We start from the raw sequence: 21,687 nt of genomic DNA on the forward strand, positions 1-21,687 counted from the left end.
AATTTCGCAATCGACTCGTCTTCGGAAATTTGGAAATCTGCGGCACGCGCCTTCTCTTCGCCTAAAAAAATGAGCTGACCATGAAAAATAGGGAACCTGCGGCCCGCGGTGAAATATTTACACATTCTAATAAATTCTACGTTATTTTTTTTCTGAGAAACAAAAAACCTATACATTTTCAACAGATGACAACGCGTTCTATATTTTATCCCCAAATACTATAATTTTGGAGGCTCTGTACTATAATTCCATTTTCAAAATATGGCAACACTGGTACGTGACGGCCATAGACTAATACAGTTTTAGTGACGGCCATTGATATGGCGACGCTGCGCGCACCAAAGCCCAAATATTGAAGCATGGATACTATATGGATACTATTATTAAGAACGATCCTGATGGTCCTGATCCTGGTGCAGCCTTGGTTTAAAGTACCAATAATTCCGAATCCTAACGTCCCGGACGCCTCCACCATAAAGCAAGAAAATGCGGATGATTCAGTCTACAAGTTTGAGGTTAGTTTCTTATAAGAATCTGTCAAATACTACTGCAAAAGACCAGTCCGGCATGTTATAGTATGCTTCTATATTTTTTACAAACCATTTAAAAAGGTTTCCAAACTTTGTTTAATCAACTTCGACATCAATAATTATTATTTTATATCAGTAGATACCTACTTAATAAATGTTCACCATTATTTTGTAAGTACATGTTAGGCTTATACCCCGTTTACACATGCATGGATTTACTGCTGACAGTACGTATTATCGCGGTCGAAACAAGAAAATTCACGTGTAAACACTTATTGTCATGCACGTTACAAAATTGCATGCATGAATCAAATATTCTGAATTTTCATGCGACAGGTGCTATTTTTTCGATCTGCGCTGCGCGGTAGACCGATAGTAGCAAGACTGCCGGCAAAAAAACCAAACTGCTCCGCGGAGACTAATTTTGAGGTTAACCGATTTTTACGACCTGTCAAATAGTGCCATAAAATGACAACATCGCGTCTCGCTTGTTCTTGATGAATCAGATTAGAGAGTCAGCACTTTTACGTGAATACAATTATTGTCATGATAGGTAGTTTAAAATATTCATGATTGCTGCAAATAAATTCATGCACTTGTAGAGGCGCTATTAAACGGTACACATGCTGCTAGATAGGTGTATCTTTACTAAAAGATATTGCGATTTTAAATGAATATAGCTTACAACGTAGGTACTGTCAAACACATTTCGTGATTGTATTTAACTTTCTTATCATATCATAGCATATTCCTACTCAAATTTTTGTAAGTATTAAAATAATAAACATTGCATAGGTAGGTAATTATTATTTACTCTGTTAAGGAAACGTACGCTAACTTGTATATAGTAACATATCGACCCTTAATCGGCAGAACAACGTAAGCGACACTTTTTGGTAAATTGCGTCTTAAACTGAGAACTGGTTCTATCTATGGTTTGTGGTTTTTCTGTCTGGGTGATCCTTCCCGTAGCCAAAGGTCTCTCGTTTTAAGGCGCCAGAGTTTCGCCTTGCACCCTTCTCTATTAGCTACAGATATTATGTTGCGTTATACAGCACATTATCTGCATTGCCCGGGGGACGCCACGCGGAGGCTAGAGATAGGATTTGCTGACTTTCTTGGACTGTGGCGTCTCAACATTTTTTAGAAGTATACCTATTGGCATCAGTATACATCATTGAGGCCATAGTCAGCCTTTGCCCACAATACTCGACGCACTCAGAAAACAAGGAATCCCTGGACGATATATAAATATTTTCAATAATATATACAGTAGCGCAACAGCATCTGTAAATCTCCATAAACCATCGCGCAGATTTCCTATCAGCAAAGGAGTCCGACAAGGTGATACAATCTCACCTAAACTATTTACAGCTACCCTTGAAGACTTATTCAGGCAACTTGACTGGAATGACAAAGGGATCCCCATAAATGGAGAATACCTGAGTCATCTGCGCTTTGCCGATGACATAGTAATTTTCTCGCCAGACTCAGAAGACCTCCAAAGCAGAATGCAGGAACTCGCTGAAGTAAGCAACAAAGTAGGTTTGAAAATAAATGTAACAAAGACGAAAGTCATGTTCAACTGCTTTGCAGGCCAAAAAGAGATCCTCATCAATGGCACTCAGCTCGAACAGGTGAAAAGCTACATCTATCTGGGACAACAAGTATCTATAGATGGATGTATATTTGATGAAATTGTTAGCAGAGTAAAGCTAGGCTGGAGTGCTTTTGGCCGCCTGAATAATGTCTTCAAAAGTGACCTTCCACTGTGCCTAAAGCGCAAAGTGTTCAACCAGTGTGTGCTTCCCGTGATGACATATGCGTGTGAAACATGGACCTTAAGTAAAAGAGAGATCCAGAAACTTAGAGTAGCACAACGTGGTATGGAGAGGTGCATGCTGGGCATAACGCGAAAGGACAAAAAGAGGAATGAGTGGATAAGGAAGCAGACAAGGGTTTGCGATGTAATAGAGTTTATTAAAAGCCTTAAATAAAGATGGGCTGGACACATAGCTCGAAGAAGAGACAATCGTTGGACAAATCTAGTCATCCAGTGGTATCCAAGAAGTACAAAACGTCCACAAGGTAGACCTAGAGGCCGCTGGATCGATGAAATGATAAAGTTCTGCGGAAGTACGTGGCAACGCAATGCACAGGACCGAGAGAAGTGGAAGCAACTTGAAGAGGCCTTCATCCAGCAGTGGATAGATTCAGGCTGATGATGATGATGATGACAGTTAGTAAATTATTTTGCTAAAAATAAAATTTTTTGGCCTCTTTCAATTGATACAAAAAAATATGTAAGTAATTAATGTATACTTTAATAATTAACTTATTGTTACAATTAGCCGCCTCAATACATAAATATGATAAACTACCCTCGAAAGCCGCCGATAGCACCCTTTTTATAGAATACATGGACTGGGATGCATATATAGACTATTTCATCATCATCAGCCTGTATCTATCCACTGATGAAAAGCCTCTGAAATGAAATGAAAAAAATGAAGGCCTCCCCAAGCTGATTCCACTGCTATCGGTCCTGTTCCTTGCGTTGCCACGTACGTCCGCGAAGCTGTATCATTTCATCGATCCATCGGCCTCTAGGTCTACCTTGTACCAGACGTTTTGTACCTCTTGGGTATCACTGAATGATTACATTTGTCCAGCGATTGTCTATTCTTCAATCTATGTGTCCAGCCCATTTCCATTTGAGACCTTTAGCGTACTATATATTACGACTGAAGACTATTTAAAACTTGTTAATTCTGGCAACGATTCTCGTAGTGAACAATTTCAACATTAATAATGATCATAAGTTTTTTGAGCTGAATGTTTTATGTGCATTTATTATTGAAATAAGTCGTTATTTCTATTATCAAACCGCCATTAATGTCAATAGTTGTGTATAATACCTACAATAATATACATTGTTATTATGTCTCTTTATAATATTTCATTGTAGGTAGGTACATTTATAAATACTATCATGTTAATCTGAATATAGTTAATAATCGTAGGTAGGTACCTACGTAATTGCTTTGTGATAATATTCAAAACTTTATAATCATGTAGGTATTATATTGTATAAAGAGAAATCAGTTAAATAAGCGAAATTGATAAATACAATTATTGCTAGCGCCAGAATAATACACTCGCACATCTATAAAGTTGGTTTCTAATACTATACTTGTCTGCCAACACACATTGCATTTAGTGATTTTCACTACCTATCTAGTAAATCTTATTTTAGATGATTTAATCATGAATTTAGTCAGTAGTATGACCATTAATTGCCTTCTGATTCAACATCATGTAATAAATTCCAAATAACTGACTTCATGCAGCTTCAGTAGGTACATCTGTAATAATGTTTTCTGATAAGCAAGATATATTTAAGTATTTGATTTATTTTTGAACAGAGATTATCTTAGTATAATTTATATTGTGTGAGTATGATAATTAACATCTGTAGTCATACATACTATATTTGTTTCGATTAAAATAAGACTATTATGCAATTAAATTATACATAAATTTGTATATTTAATACGCCCGCGTTGGACGCGCGTTTTAAGCATTGGACTATAACGCCGTGGGCCCCAGGCTCGAATCTTGGGTCTGGAAAGTACACATATTGTTTTTTTAATTTGTGTATGTCAAGGAATGGACCTAATACGTTGAGCAAGTGGCTGACATCCATTTCTCGTAAAAAACAAAAATCTGTCAATACAAACCTCTACTCTGTGGAGGCCCATATGATCCTATTAGGATCGGACAAGGTCGAAAGAAAGAATATTTTATAGAAAGAGTAATATTTTTGTATCTTTTATAGTTTGGTTTAGGCAGGGCCAAATCATTAAAAAAAAAATAACGAATAATATGTGTAATACAATATGTATTCCTAATCAAACGAAAAAAAATGTGCATAGTTTGCGCACAAATCAATGTTGCCACCTTATTGTCACCAAATTATAAAAATACGCAGTTCAAGAAATAAAAAAATACCTATCTATAGTATTTCGGGGAAAAAAGTATGCATTTTATTCGCACAAACAAAAAAATAAAGAATCATTTGAGAAATTTTATTCCAAAGCCTTATTTTATTTAGGACTATCGACCAAAAATACCTACCGGAAGATTCAAGAAATTACAGACATTAATTTTAGGTCAAGAGTATTTTTTACGTCTTTCGAACCACTTTTTTTCAGCTCGTAAAATTTTCTTTTATTATGAAATTACTATTTAAATTATAAAAATTATCAAAAATTTTATACTTTTAATGTCGAATTCAAATTATTTGGATTCAAATTAATTTCATCCAATATTCAAAATAAAATTAATGTAGTATTTTCGGCTTAGGTACCTAGGTATATAATACACAGTTTCTTTTGCAACAATTCTTGAAATATCTTTAGAATAGGCAGGAATTTAACAGGGATATAATAATATTGAATTTTCCATCGACAATTAGAAATTGTGGTAAAAGTCCTAATGTCTATCGTGGAAGTCATATTAAATATTAGACAAAAGAAACACGAAGCTTGAGAAAACACAAAGTATTTTGACATATTTAAAAAAAAAGAGATTTTTTTAGTATATTTTTCCACGTATCTTTAGTTTTCTCTTGAAAAGATGAAGATTCGCTACCGGTTGTTCTTATGCATCAATGCCATTGAGCTACTTCAAAGCGGGCAAGTCAGCTAGTGCGATTATGAATATGACACACAAAACTTCGATTCGCTCAGAAGCCAAGAAGCTGGCGAGTTGAAACCGTCATTTTCGGTACTATTTTGACAGGTACTACTGTTTAGGTGGCTTCTATTGCTTACTGCGCAGACGCAGTAGGCGCACACGCCATCGTACACGCTTTCTACACAATACAGCGTGTAAAGTTGAATGGCTTTCAAGTTTTCTCGGTAGATTGTTTACAATATGCTTGTTAGCTTGTTCGATGATGACACTGAGCAAGTTTACAACCAGATTGTAAATTCGCTAACAAGCAGCTTGTAAAGTCGATGCCATCGAAGCTTTACTCAGAATACAGTTTGATAGTTAGTATTTTATTATTAAGTACCAATCGAATTATCGCCTATCTTTTTTACCTCCTGTGGAATGCTGTGTTCACTGAAATTCACCTTGCTAGGTAAATACTGAAATCAGTAACACGTGTGTTTATTTAAGATTTTTGTTAAAATAATTCACCTGTGATTTAAAATTTTTTCATACAACTGAGAATGATTATTGGTTTTGCTATTGTTTCGAATGTTTTTCATTGTCAGCAGTTTTGACTCATGTTTATTTTGATTTTCAGAAGCCACTCATCATGAAACAGGAAAGGGAAACCGATTCAAATGGCATTCAACATAATGGATCATCTGTAGAAATATCCCAAGAAACCGCCGAGAAAATAGGATTGCAACAAATTCAGCATACACAACCTGACATGGTTAAGATTCAATCTTTTCTGCCGTATGTTGAAATCGAGATCCACGAACATGATATTAAAACAGAAATTTCCCTTCCAACAAATAAAAAAAAGAATTTCGTATGCGGCGTGTGCTATGCACTTTTCGCATCTGAAAAAATTCTAATAAACCACAAGATTGTGGTGTATGTTATCGATAAATATAAATGTAAAATCAAGAAATCCGTTTTCAATTATAGCAGCTTTAAAAAAACTAAAGTATGTCGTGTAGAACTCTTAAAGACTCATAAAATAGTAAATATTGATGGAAAGCCTTTCAATTGCGATTCTTGTGAATACAAAACTGCCAAATCCAGTAACTTAAAGATACATAAAATGGTTCATTCTGGCGAAAAACCTTTCAAATGTAATTCATGTGAGTACAAATGTACTACATTCGGCAACTTAGCATAAAATGGTTCACTCTGGCGAAAAACTTTTCAAATGCGATTCATGTGAGTACGAATGTGCCAAATACGATAACTTAAAGAGACATAAATTAGTTCACAGTGGCGAAAAGTCTTTCAAGTGCGATTCATGTAATTACATATGTAATCAGTCCGCTAGCCTTAAAAAACATAAAATAGTTCATACTAGCGAAAATCCTTTCAAATGTGATTCATGTGAGTACAGATATGCCACATTCAGTCACTTAAAAATGCATAAAATAGCTCATAGTGGTGAAAAGCCTTTCGAATGCGATTCTTGTGAGTATAAATGTGCCTATTCCAGCAACTTAACGAAACATAAGTTGGTTCATAATCATAAAAAGCGTTTTAGATGCGATTCTTGTGATTACAGATGTAATCAGTCTGGCAGATTAAAGATACATAAAACGGTTCATACTGCCGAAAAACTTTTCAAATGCAATTCATGTGAGTACAAATCTGCCACATTTAATAATTTACAAAACACATAGAATAGTTCATCGTGGTGAAAGGCCTTTCAAATGTGATTCTTTGGTTATAAATGTGCCAAATCCGGTAACTTAAAGACACATAAAATGGTTTATATTGTCGAAAAGCCCTTTAAATGCGATTTATGAGAAGACAAAAGTGCCAAATTAGGTAACTTAAATACACATAAAATGATTCATAGTGGCGAAAAGCCGTTCAAATGTGACTTTAAAGATTGCAGGTGTATTCATTCTTCTAGCTTAAAAAAATCATAAATTAATTCGTAATGGCGAAAAGCCTTTTAAATTTAATTAATTGAAAAATATGTAATCATTCTTTTAGGGTAAAGAATCATAAAATGGTTCATAGTGGCGAAAAGTTCTTCAAATGCGATTATTACAGATGTCATAGTTCTACTAGCTTAAAGAATCATAAAATAGTTCACTGTGGCGAAAAACCTTTCAAAACCGTTAATGTGAGTACATATACAGTTGCTTTAACTCAAAGTTTACATAAAATGGTCCATAATGATGAAAAACCTTTTAACCGCGACTATATAATTGACATCAAGTCAAGTAATATTATATAAAATAGGTTTTAGCGATTTGATTTTAAATGAATAGTATGAAGAACTTCAGAATCATAAAAAGGTTCATACAGTAGATTTCAATCTCATAAAATGGTATACAAAAATATTTAAAAAAAATCTGAATACTTCATTAAAGGCTTATTCTATTCATTGATAGCGGAGTAAAGCGATTTGTTTTATGTTTTAACTTTTAATTTGATTGATTTAACACAAGTTTGAGAAACCCCATCATGGTAGAATATAAAGTAACTTGAATAATATTAAAATTATCGACTGATGGTACATGATGGAATTTGCATTTAAATTCTAATGAATTTAAGTTTTACTATTCCATTTGAGTCGTTTTTTGTGTCCCGGGTTTCGCCTTTCGACATCTTCAGACCCTAAGGAATAGTACAAAACTTATAACGATTAGAATTTACCCTGAATAAACTTAGAATAAGCCATAGCGAGTAGCTTTTAAAGTGCATCATATTGCAATGAAAATGCAGCCTCTATAGTAGATTGAAAAGACATCAGCTAATCATTTATTGTGTATATTTTAAATATTCGTATTGATGGTTAATATGAGACTGAGTGTAACTGACTTTTATTCTATGATTAAAATCAGCTGTATTCTCCTTGGTTGTTATACATTTTTATAGTAGTCAAACGACCTGCTGTTATATCAACAAGCGGCTCAATTTACCGAGAGCTTACCGCAGAGAAATGTCAAATTTTTTCTTTCAACACTTGAAAGTATCTAAACGCCACTTTTTGAGCATAGACAACCATGGCAAAACCGCTAATATAAACGTAGACAATAAGTACGGTCACAGAGAACAGTGAAATATTTTAATAAACTTAATAATTAACAATACAATTATTACGTTGGCGACAATACCTATGTAATAAAATATGAAAGTTCCTATTTCTTTCGAGCGTTGGTTATATTTTGGCTTTTTTTTAAAAATAAAGCTACCTCTTAAGACACTTATTTACATATTCCAAACTTTTTTCGTCGGCCTTCAAGACAAGTAACTAATAAGATAGTAATTATAATATATTAAGTTGTAGTCTACCTTTAGGTTAAACGCATAACCGAGAAAATTAAGATTAAAAAAAAATACGAGGTTAGTTTGGTATATTTAATATGAGAGATAACACGCTTCATGAATATTTATTATAGGTATTTTATGCCGAAACGTAGGTCCATTTACCTGGTTTGTGCACGATTTTTTTTCGTTTGTGACCTATAATAACCGAAAAATTCCAATTTCAAATTGGGTGTTCCAGCTAAACGTTGGGTCATCCAATGTTGAAATTTTTTTTTGAGTGCATTCGTTTGTGTATCATTAGTGCACGTTTTCGTTTGTGCACGAACATTAAGGGGGTTATTCGCATTTCAATTTGGGTGACCCAGCTAAATGCTGAATACTTGTGTCACTAAACTTGGGTTTTTCTTAAATTTAAATTGTAAACACTTGTGCGTTGATAGTGAACGTTAGTGCACGAATTTGTTTTGTTTTTTCACTTCTATTCAGTGCGCTATTTAATTTTTAAGTATGTATGCAAAACCTGTCTGCGTGGGTTTAAAAAAAAATATTTTTGTGAAATCTCTTGACGCATAGCTAGTGTGCGATTCTGCATACTTTGTTATTATTTTTCTCATATAGTACGTGAGTTATTCGATATTAAATATTTGATAAACGTTAAGTAGAACCACCCAACAAACTTTTTGAACTTTTTATTATGTCATCAATTTGTCTATTATTGGCTTACTTTTGTGCAAGTGCTATTTTCGTTTTCTCGATTATATCGTGAGAGATATTATTTTTTAAAATTTAGTGTCTTGATACTTGAACTATTAAATTTGCCTAAAATTTTTTTTTTAAGTGCATCCGATTATGTTAATTTATGTTATCTTTTAACACGATTTTTTAAATTTTCGTCTTTTATATTAAGCTAGTAATTTGATTTTGAGTGGCTGTCATGTTTTAACACAAAACATTTTTTTTCCACATTTTTTATATGTACACCTTTGAGTAATTTAATTACATGATTTTTCATAAAGTTTTTATTGTTTGTCCATTTGAAATACTCGAAAAATTCGCATTTTTCCATTTTTACTAAGTACCCCGTCAAAATATCCCGAACAAAAACAACCGCATCCGTTTGGAACATCCAAAAACAAAATAGCCAAAACGGTGTAATGCTCACTAAATATGTCGGTTTATAATAGACTACCTTAAAATTGATATTTTGATTACACAAAAGTGTCAATATTACAAAAACATTCAACATTCTTAACATTTATCTTTTTATTTATGATTTTGAATAGATCAATGTCACTTGCATACGGGAATAAGCAGTAAATAATAATTATTCTTACCTACTGTTTTTTAACAATATGATCCGTAATAAAAATAAATAAGTTATTAGAATACAATAAGCATAATAATGCATATTTTTGAAAAATGAAATAAATTTTTATGCAACGATATTTTCTTCAAAAGATAATATTGGAATGACATTTATATTTATTTTATATATTGGAGGTACCATGCAGGCACTTTACCCTTCCTAATAATATTTGCATAGGTATTATGATTTTTTTCCTTTTCTCTGTTTTTCCAGATGGTGCAACGTATGCTTGTAGTTCTGGTAGGTATTTTGTTAGGAGAGAAGTGTTAGACAAAAACTTCATTTATTATGCTCTTCAGAATCGATATCAAATGAAGTTTTGTAGGTACTTTAAAAAGTTATTGCCTCTGACGGCTTCGACAATTGTTTCACGCAAATGGTTTTTTTCTGAATATGTGCGTTTATTAGTTCTTAAGCAACGTACTTACTTACATATCTATTTACATTTATATTTAAACTCATCACGATTATGAGTTTTTAAATGACATATATTTTGTTTAGGTACATTCAAAATAAAATTCATCACACGCAAATGGTTTTTCTCCTGTTTCGTTTTATGAGCATTAAGATAACGTTGTGCCGAGCCTCCGTATAAGTAGTCAATTTATTTAAAAGGTTATTCACCATTTTGTGTCTTTACATGTGTTTGAAGATTACTCCGTTGCGAGCATCCAAATGAACATACATTGCATTTATAAGATTTTTCACGAGTATTTTCTATATAATAATATATTCATTTCATGTCTTTTAAGACAACAAAGTCGCACGCATTTATATGAATATACATCGCATTTTAAAGGTTTTTAACCGGAATTTGTCATTTGTTTGTTTTTAAGATGTCAAAGTTGCAAGTATCTATATGAACATACATTGCATTTATAAGGTTTTTCACCATCCACCAAAAATGGCCGCGCGGCCTAAGCGTTGGCATATTGCGTCAAGGGATCCTAGTTCTAATCCTCGGTCTGGCAAGTACGCATATTGTTCGCGAGAATCTATATGAACATACATTGCATTTATTAGATTTTTCATTAGAATGTGTCATTGTATGTCTTTTAAAACTTTAATTCGCGAGCATCTATATGAACACAAATCGCATTTGTTAGTGTGTATACCAGTATTACCATTCCACATGTTTTAAGACTACTAGGTTTTTTAAATGACATATTTGATTACATTTCAAATCACAATCATCACACGCAACTGGTTTTTCTCCTGAATGTGTAAGTTTTTGAGTTCTTAAACAACGTATTCGATACGATGCTGCCAAAAGTTGGTAAGTCGATAGTTTAGGTATTTTGAGTTTACCACGAATAAGATGTCTATACTTATATACGTTTGCCATATAAAAATATCAAGATCATCCGATTTTTAAAACATAGTTTCTTTAGCAGCTATTCATTATGTTAAAAATACGTAACTCTTGATCTTTCAATTTTCCAACATCAAAAGACTGGAAAGATGTTTACAGTTTTAATCTAGATAAAAATCTAACCAATAAAACGCAGTGGTAAAATCTTTGTAATACTATTACCTAACAGTTTTATTATTTTTCAATAGTTGAGCTAAAATATAGGACTTCCGAAATAATTTTGTAAATATTATGGTAAAATGGCATAGAAATTACATTATTTTCAACAGAAGGTATATGGAAGAATTATCAGAAACATATTCAAATAACATACCTAAACTTATTCAATGAAAGAACTTATGAACTTATACATCCAGGAGGACAGCCGTTTGCGTGTGATGAATGTGATTTCCAATATAATCAAATATGTAATTTAAAAATACTGTCACCTCCGAAAGGGGGGGGGGTTGTAGGATGATGCGCTGGACCCCCCCCCCCCCTGATGATCATGTAATGTCATGTCACGGTGATATCATCTGCTGGCTTCTTCTTTCGGGGACATGCTTATTTTGATTGACAACGCGGAATTATTGGCGAAAACGGCGTTTTATTGTTCGGAATACAGTTACAGTAAAAGAAGTACAGCGTAGAAAATATTCAATAAAAATATTTAAAAAAAAAAAAAAAATTAAATTTAAAATGGCGGTGACGTCGGCGAGCGCGGCGCCACAGCCGAAGTCACGCTCCTCGAAACCTTTTTGGAGAGCAGGTCAACTCTAGGCAAGAAATAAAATAAAACCTACAAATTCTGTTACTGAAAAATGACAAAAACACTCTCTGGTATATGTACCTGGCTTGTAGGTAGGTACCTTTGGTCTCCTATTTCTGAGAATTTCTGCTCACCACAGAAATAGTCAACCAGACCTTTTTAGGTACCTACCTGCTTTGAAAGGGGCTGTATTTTTTTGCTAGGTAGGTACATATTTTGAAATATTTGAACTAGGTACACAAATACATATTTTTTCAAAATAATCTCAAATCAGATATTCTAGGTATTAAGTACATTGTTTGGCTGGGAACTTTGCTTCCAATATTTATATAGGTAAGTGTACGAATTTAATACCTAAACTTGGAAAAACCAAAATTGGATGAAGGCTAATGTAGGTAATAATATTAAAAAATGATAGGTATTAATAATTACTATTTTTGGCATCTAAAATATTGTGCTGACAATTGTTTTAAGTTATATAGGTAACTACAAAATCGTTTGCTATTGATTGGCTTTAAAATTACAGCTTGCTTCTAAGTATTTTTAAAATTGACTAAGTATAGAATTTATAATGACGCTAGGTTTTACTTGGCTTGCTTATAGAATTAATGTAGGTATAAAAAATGCAGGATTTTATTTATATTAAGGGCTAGACTGATTCTATCAAATTTTGTAGAACTTGCAAAAGGGTGACTATAAATTTCCATACATCTAAGCTTACGGGCAAGAAATTTGCCTCGCAGTCGATCTGTTCATGTTTGCATGAATCAGCCCAATGATGATTCAGGCCTCATGGCCTTGGATCTTCTGAGGATGCCATGGTTTAGGCGGTATCAATACCTAGTAAGCTAAAAACATATGGAATGGCAATACTGATGAAAAACCTTATAAATGCGATGAATGTTCATATAGATGCTCGCAAATTAGTTGTCTTCTCTCTTCTTGGTTGTCTACTCATGGCTGAGGATCTTGACTACTTTTAAATTTTGTCATCCTTTGAGCTACCAAGACTTTCAGGCCTTCTCGACAATCCGCTTCTCGCAAAGCAGAATGAATGGTGCCAGAAGTACTCGTAAAAAACATGAAATAACACATTGTGACGAAGCACCTAAATGTGATCAGTGTACATATAGATGCTCGCTAGTTTAAAAATACATAAGATGACAAAAAATAGTGTTCAAAAACCTTATAAATGCAATATATGGACATAAAGATGCTCGCAACCAATAAACCTTAAAATCTATAAAACAAAACATAACGGGTCACACCCAATAGCGCCTCAGGCGACTTTTTTTTTAAACTATTAAAGCTTATTTATGATGTGTGTGTGTGTTTATCTCACTTATCTGGTCAACCCGACACGCCGAGCCCCCCGTAGCCCGGGCCCCCAGGCTAGAGCTCTGTCAGCCCTCCCCAGCCATGACCTACACCACTCCGGAATTCGGGTGGACACCGAGATTTTTTTGACAGTTCCATTAGGGATTGTGTTTCTAAACAAACCTGATATTAGTGTTTTGAAATTTTTGTGTTAGATATTAAAATCTAAGAAATTTTTCTAAAAAGGGTATTGGAGAATTATTACAAATCATTTTTTTGCCGTGTTTTTTGTCTAAGCCCAAGGGTATAGTTTATTGGCTTTTAATTTCAATGTTTAAAATCATTCTGATAATTTTCATTTTTGCCAGGGCCTTTTGCCCCCCCCCCTGGGTGCGCCACTGGTAGGGGGTAATCAGACTAAGCTGACTGGCTGTAAGACTGTGAGAGATATCAATTAAATAGTCAAAATAACGTTCAATCTCAATCTGTCTACATAGTGCTTGTGGCGTCCAGTCAATAGGCAGCGCTTTCGATGGGTCTCTTTTTGATGTCGCGCCGCTATAAGATTACAATAATTATTATTTTACTATGAAATGGCGAGGTTTGCATAGCGAAATTTGACGCGTGCAGCATGATGAATACTTTATTACGGTAGAGTCGTATTTCGTATTCGAAAGCTTGCATAGCTATAATTACCTTATAACAGCTATAAAAAACTACGGCGTGTGTTTTTTTGGTTTATTTCATATTTTGCAATATTATTGTAGGTATATGTAAATAATGCATGCTTGACTTGTGCGTGGAGGTGTTAAATTGAGGTGGGTTCTTATCGTTTAGATTGTTTAGAACGCCCAAAATTCTATAAGAATTATTTTGAATATCGGAAAAAATACGCAAAAATTACTAAAATTTCGATAATTCTATAGGTACTACATCTGTGCAAGCAAAGTACGATGATTTCGCAATTATTTAAGAAAATTTGGAGAACCTGGAAAAAAATTGCTCGAAAAACGTAAAAAAAGACCTCGACTTTGTTTAAAATGAAATTCTTTAATGTCTTTAATTCGTCGGTAGGTAATCGTTTTTGGTTGGAAAAGGTAAGTAAGTACCTAAATAAAAAGAGGTCTCGAAGTTGCTCTAATTTCCCGTTATTTTTTTGGTGAAAACATTCGTCTCTGTTCTGGCAGAACACACTAACTGGAGAATACTAGTTTTGAGTAATTTGACTTTGAAGTTATTAAAATGTTTGAAATAATGGTCTATCATGTAAGTTTATTAAGTAATCGTATAAAGGGTGACATTAAAATAAAGACTTTACTTATTAAGAAGGTTTCCAAACGGTAAAGTTTGAAATAAGGAACATTTTGGTACTAACACAATATGTCATTTTTTCAAATTAGTGTTTTCTGCCAGAACAGTGACGAATAGGTATCAAAATAAATCAAGGTGAGAAGCAAATACCTTTAAATTTTCAACATTACGACAAGAAGTATTTTTAAATTATTTTTGCCGAAATACAAATAAAATAAAAAGATGGCAACACTGTCCCATGCAAAGATAACACTATGCTACGATGACAGATATGTCAGATAATAAGAAAGTACCAGCCTCAATGTGATAAATACCTACGCAGAATGGACGTAAAACGCGAACCAGACGAATTACAATCAGATGCAGAGCAGCAGCATTGGTTTGATGTACCCATAGAGAATGCAGACGCAACGGATAGCGATATCTACACAAAGCACGAATGCGCAGATGACGCCAGCCGTATAATTGAGGTTAGTTTTTTTTTAAGACAAATTGTATCAAAGGTACGCATAAAGATAATATAAAAAGGTCCGTTAAGACGTTAGTTCTGTTGTCCGTTTAGTCGAGGTTTCCGTTTTTGGTCCGTTCAGTATTAAAATGGCTCGGTCTAGTTAGTATCCGTTCAGTCAGTTGACAGTTCAGCCACAGCCATCTTTAGATTAATAAAGCCTGGGCATAAATTTTTGCACAGGCAACGAGTGGTCCACTTTTCAGCTGTCAAAATAAGATCCCAGATTGCTTGAAATATTGGTTCGCGCTTTCTCGTTTCAAATTGAATTATAAAAAAGCAGTTCTCTGCAGTGGAGAAAGAGTGCAGTGACAAAATAGATAGTATTTTTTATTTACAGATGCCACTAAAATATTTTAGTAATTAAATAATTTAGTGTAATTATTATAATTAAGTATATTAAATATTTAATATACTTAATCGATTATAAATATAATATATAGCGAAATTAAGGGGTTACCATCGTGAATTTAAGGGTTAAAATAACGTATTCGGGGTAATTGAATATTTGATATACTTTAATACACGGATAATAGATGTTGATGGAAGTAACAAAGTTTTTGTGACATAGTAACTGTCAATACTTCACGGCTACTTTGTCATTGTTAGGGATGAAACCACAAAAGAGATTATTAAATAGAATTTCGATAGGCTATACTCCAATACACCACATTTTGAAGCGGGGTTTTGAATGTGTGAGTGTTCTCCGAAAATGAAACACTTTATGTACGTGCAATAGTGTGTGTTGCAACCTTCAAATACAACAATACTGAATAAACGTCAGTGCATAGACCGAGAGCAGTTGTCGGAACGAAGGACAAGCTTAGAATGTCTACTATCGACACGTGTTTAAGTTTATCCCATATTCTTCCACACTCGAGATCGGTTGCCTGTTACTCCTCACCCGTTAGGTATTTTAGTTCCCAATAATTCTGTGATCCCTGGATGGAACACGGTTTTATTTATTTATGAATTAGTTCATATCATTTAAAGACTTTACGTTTAGATTGTATGTTATTATTAAAACTGATTACCTGCGCGTTCTTGGCCGCGGAAAAAAATTGTGGCAAATAGTTCCGTGTATATGTTGATAAGGTTCGATCGTCCAGTTCATTAGTCAGACAACTCCAAAAAAACCTTCAGTTAAATATGCAGTTTTATATAAAATGTTACACTACCTAGTTCAGTACTCAGATATCTCAAAAATGCCACCAAAAATACTAATGCTGATAAACTTCTAAAGAATCTAAAGAATTAAACGAAATTTTGATATTGTCTGGTTCATTAAAAGAATATTTCTAAATGTCCTACTAATGTACCAGACATTTTGTCATCTGGTGATATTTTGTGGAACTAATTCAAAATTTTCTCATCATCTCTCAGTGATTGGCCGTTATGTTCAGATGTGTTTTGTTGATTAAATCGTTTCGATTGAGATTTTTCAGAATAACGCTTTTTCTATAATAAAGAATCATTAATTTAAAGCCATGTGTCGGGAAATTCAATCGTGCCCGGAAACTTGTACGTATGCAGTTCGTCGTATCACATTTCACCGTGTAATGTGGTATCGAAAATATAATATGGCCGTATATTAAAGACCGTACAACCTCTTTGGGTCGTATAGTACTGACATAAAGTTCATATCTAAATAAAACATGGTTCTTGTCGGTTCACACTTCACAGGGAGCCAGCAGCAGAAAATAGCCGATATACTGGATTATTTGTTAGGTTAGGTGTCTTGAATTCATGAATTTTCCCAAAATCAGCTATGAAAATTAAATTAATGTTCACATTGAATCAAATAAAATTGGAGACCGTATAGTATACGGTTATGTCTTTCCGATAAGAAAACTCACGGCGAACTGTGGCACGGTGAAATGTTTTACATACAAATTTACATGTTACCATAGTCAACATTTAATAAAAAAAATAATTAATATCAATACATTGAAAATAGCTCAGCCAGCCTAAAAGTCATTGTTTAATCGAATATATACTTTGGATTCAAGTAATAAAGATTCACATATTATATTCATGCTTTATTGTAACGAAATGAAAGAGTGAAATTGAATGCACCAGAGTAGGGATTAGTCTTACTGGGCGTCTTACGTGGGCGAAGTCGGTGGAGCATTGAGTTGCGCGCGCCACTCAAACGTATAACTGTGTGTGAACATGGTCGTAGACAAAGTCTTTTTTTGGTTATACGGTTATAAGTTTGAGTTGCGCGGGCCGCTCAATGCGCCGCCGAACGCGCTTACCTAAGACGAACCGTTACGAGCGATTGGCGTCACTAGATCGTCTAGAATCTATTGTTTTTTTCAGCCTAGCACGATAGACGTTACCAATATAAAGGCTGAACCTGCCTACCAGTCGGAAAATTCAAATGTAGATTTCGGTGAAGACGTAAAGCGTCCATTTGAATTTGTTTATCCTGCAGCTGGATGTTCTTACTCTCAATGGACGCCACTGTTAAATCAGGTATGCATCATTATTTTTACTATTTATCATACCATAACATTCTTCTTCTTTTATCTCCTCTTCTTCTTCTGCCATATCCGCCCCTTAGTTGGAGTATATGGACACCACAATGGGGTTCCAAGAATCCCTGGCGCTCGCTAGTCTTCTTGCGTCGTTCCAGGTCAAACCAGCATTCCGTAGCTCCGCCGTATACACTCGATGTATAATATTTAGCGGCCTTCCTGGACCTCGGAATCCGGTTGGTTTGAAGAACGGGCAAGCCAGGTTGGAGTTCTCTTCCGGCATCCGCAGCATATGGCCGAGCCAGGTCCAACGTCGCTTCTTTACTCTCATCGTGATAAGAGGCTGCTTAGTGCGTTCTCTTATCTCCTAGTTACTCCTAAAGTTCTACCACCGCACACCAGTATCCGTCGCAAACATCTGTTCTCGAAGGTCAGTATATGGTGGCTCCGACCGTTATCATAAACGCATATGTTTTACCCTTCTGTAGGTTTTTTGAGTCCCTTTTATCTATCATTTATGACATTAAAACCCTTGGCGGATCTTGGTCTCCTTCAAAAACTACAGACGATCCAGTGCTAACACAATCCAGTTGCTATGATCGAGAAGTTTTAAAACTCCTGTGGCGCAGTCCAGCTATCTCGATTTCCACCGTTCAGGCCTTCTCTTGCTTCGGGGCTTGCGTACATAGCCCGCCTTACTATTATATCGTCCGGTATTCAATGCACGTAAGCGATCCGTTGTGATATTTGCATTTTCATATGCCACGTGATCTTTTCTCTTTTTTCTCTCATATCTACCAAGTGTGTTATTCCTAATGTGACTAGACATCCTGTTTTCACCAGGAAAATCCCGTTTTTAGGCGGCGTGTCCCGGTGTCCCCGAACACAGCTTTGGGACGCCAAAATGCTCCGTTTTCGAAAAGAAGGAAACTTGTCACCAAAATACAGAAATATTTGATGAGTATTCACTTTTTTCTAATTACACCGCAAAAAGTGTCTGAATGGAACACTGGGAATATTTCAACCGAAAGTCATTGAGTGGAGTTGTTCTAACACTTTCGCGCCAATTATTGGGATCATAAAAATTTTCGTATAATTATTGAATATATTTTATGTCTGCCCGGCACTAATGCACCAGTAGAAAGGGTCTTCTCTCTTATGAATAAGTTGTAGACGAGTGACAAAACACAGTTAAAAGTAGATGTCCTTAAAGCAATATTAATTATTATAAAAGTAAATTCGAAAAAATCCTGCCAAGAATTTCATTCATGTTTGAAATCAACACCAGAATGATATACTAAATTTGTTTTTCGGAAAAATATAACATCAGATAAAATTTCATGTATTCGTACCTGTGTGTACTTTTCATTAATAAATAATATAACAAATGTACTATAAAAAAATATGTAGGAACTCAAGCGTTGTATGCGCCTACTCAAACATACCTACTGATAATCTTCAAATAAATAAATATAATAGGTAACCTAATATGACTTGAAAAAACATTACTATCTTGTCAATAATTGTATTGTATGAAAGTGTCAGGCGCTTAAAATGGATAAGTACGTACCTACTTTTTTAGGTGTCCAGTGGGTCTATTCTATGCTTATCGACCGCTAAAGTGATAAAGTGAAAAATATTATCAAACTTAGGGTAGGTTTGTATCAAAATATTAGCACTTATTGTAACAATTACACGAAGCCGGTTTTTATTGTTGCAATAAGTGCTATATTTTAACAGCACCTATCTTGCTGCTGTTAAAATATCGCACTTATTGCAACAATAAAAACCGGCTTCGTGTAATTGTTACAATAAGTGCTAATATTTTGATACAAACCTACCCTAAGTTTGATACTATTTATCAATTTAGTGTTCGATAAGTATAGAATAGACCCACTGGTTTGGGGGAAAAAATAAATGGACACATTAGTTATTCCTCAGTATACCTTGACCTCTAAATGTCACTTCTTGAATAGCTCCAAAGATTCTACTCAAACTCTCCTCTGAAAGATATCCATATCTCTCTCACTGTTTACTGATTTCGCTACGTGAAATCAACAGTGGGATAAGTCAAAATTACTAGATTCGTTAACTATATTATATTTATTTTGTTTTTACTGCTATTTATAATAGATTCTCATAGCTAGATTTAAAAAAAAACTATTAACATTGGGTCATTTCTGTTTATCACACTGTTGATTTGAAGTCACAGGACATTTTATAATAAATACTAAACAGTTTCCATTATTTCTGAGCTCCCAGGTCATAAACTCATAATACACGTTTTCTAAATAAATAAATAAATAGGTAAATAAATTGAATAACCCTTCCTGATCTCTTTGTAGATTACACCCACCCAACGATGTTCTACAGGAGGTAACTTCGAGAAGCCACTAGTGACCACTAGTAAGGACACATTTGACAACCGGGATGACTTCATCAAACGAATAGAGGCTGCAGCTAAACGTGTTCAACAGAGAATAACAGAGCATCCAGATATTACCATAGATGAACATTATATCAAAAAAGAAATACAAATACCAACATACTTCCCGAAGGTAGTGCGAATTCGATTAAGAAGAGTCACACATTTTCTACGCAATTTCGTTTGTAATGATTGTCATGCAGTATTCGCATCTTCTAGTACATTAAAAAGTCACCATATTTCATGCATGAAGTCTGAAAATTTGAATACTAACGCGGTGGGAAAAGTTGATGATAAACTGTACCAATGCGACGTGTGTTTATACAATTGTTCGTCGAATAATCATCTCAAAACACACAAAATGACCCATACCGGTGTAAAACCATATCAATGCGACGTATGCCCGTTAAAATTTTTGCAGCTCGGTAATCTAAAAATGCACAAAAAAACGCACTCTGGCGAAAAACCATTTCAATGTGCGGTTTGTCCATTCAAATGCTCGCGAGTTAGTGATCTCAAAAGACATCAAATGACGCACATTGGGGAAAAACCACACGAATGTCTAGAATGCGGATTTAAATGCTCGCGACTCTGTGATCTGAAAAGACATAAAATGACACATACCGGAGAAAAACGGTATCAATGCGACGTGTGCTTATTAAAATGCACGCAATTCAGTGACCTTAAATCACACAAAATGACACACACTGGCGAAAAGCCATTTCAATGTCTCATTTGTTCTTTTAAATGCTCGCGGTTCCGTGATCTAAAACGACACAACGTCAAACATACAGGTGAAAAACCATTTGCATGTGATATTTGCTCATTTAAATGCTCGTTTTCAAACAATCTCAAAACGCATAAAATGAGACATTCTGGCGAAAAACCATTTAAATGCAATTTATGCTCGTTTGAAAGTTCGCAACTTGGAAATCTCAAAGCGCATACTATGAGACATACTGGTGAAAAACCATATCAATGCATGGTATGCTCATTCAAATGCTCACAACTCAATAATCTCAAAAAACATAGCAGGAAACATACGAATGTTGTAGCTGGTGAATAAAAAATATGTCAATGCGACACATATTCCGATAATGTTCACCTTTAAATTTATTGTAAAAAGACTTTGCTGAATAAAGAATAAATAAACAATGTCGTCTTTATATTTATGTAATATGTGTAGTTGTTAAGCAAATGCCGCCTATTCGACGCTTGCATTCTGATGCTGCTGCTTTACCGTAACGAATCATATCACCTTACGATGGAACCGTATACTGAGCTTCTAAAACAGTCGTATGTAACGGATACTGGGTGTGCGGTGGTATGACTTTAGGAGTGATGAGGAGATAAGAAAACGCATCAAGCAACCTCTCATCGCGCTGAAACTGAAGAGGCGACGTGCTGCGGATGCCAGAAGAGAACCTCAACCTGGCTGCTTGTTTTTGAAATCAAACAGATTCTGGCGCCCTGGAAGGCCGCGAAATATTAATTATATATTGGTATGACCTTAAATGATGTAAGAAGACTGGCTAGCGATTCTTGGAGGCTCTACTGCTCTATACTACTATGATCTAACCAAGAGGCGGATATAGCTGAAGAAGAAGAAATTTAGTTAATATTGCATTAGCGAAAAGC

General features: G+C 34.6%; 1 protein-coding gene across 3 annotated transcripts; it reads left to right on the forward strand.

Annotated features, from left to right (window-relative positions):
* Positions 1-304: 304 nt before the first annotated feature.
* On the forward strand, positions 305-21,246 carry LOC147080106 (uncharacterized). 3 transcript variants are annotated; one of them, XM_085960200.1, is made up of 5 exons: positions 305-515; positions 5,848-5,982; positions 14,959-15,106; positions 17,467-17,622; positions 19,970-21,184. In XM_085960200.1, exons 1-3 carry the CDS (start codon positions 360-362, stop codon positions 15,019-15,021), a joined length of 354 nt encoding a protein of 117 aa, XP_085816326.1. In that variant the 5' UTR covers positions 305-359; the 3' UTR covers positions 15,022-15,106; positions 17,467-17,622; positions 19,970-21,184. The 3 variants fall into 3 exon arrangements, with proteins under 3 accessions (XP_085816326.1, XP_085816310.1, XP_085816318.1); XM_085960184.1 differs by lacking the exon at positions 14,959-15,106 and having other exon boundaries at positions 314-515; positions 19,970-21,246; XM_085960192.1 differs by lacking the exons at positions 305-515; positions 5,848-5,982 and having other exon boundaries at positions 14,905-15,106; positions 19,970-21,246.
* Positions 21,247-21,687: the final 441 nt, after the last annotated feature.

The sequence above is a fragment of the Rhyacophila brunnea genome, unplaced genomic scaffold (assembly GCF_057557595.1).
Source record: "Rhyacophila brunnea isolate RB1 unplaced genomic scaffold, BYU_Rbru_1.0 scaffold_1, whole genome shotgun sequence".
NCBI lineage: Eukaryota > Metazoa > Arthropoda > Insecta > Trichoptera > Rhyacophilidae > Rhyacophila > Rhyacophila brunnea.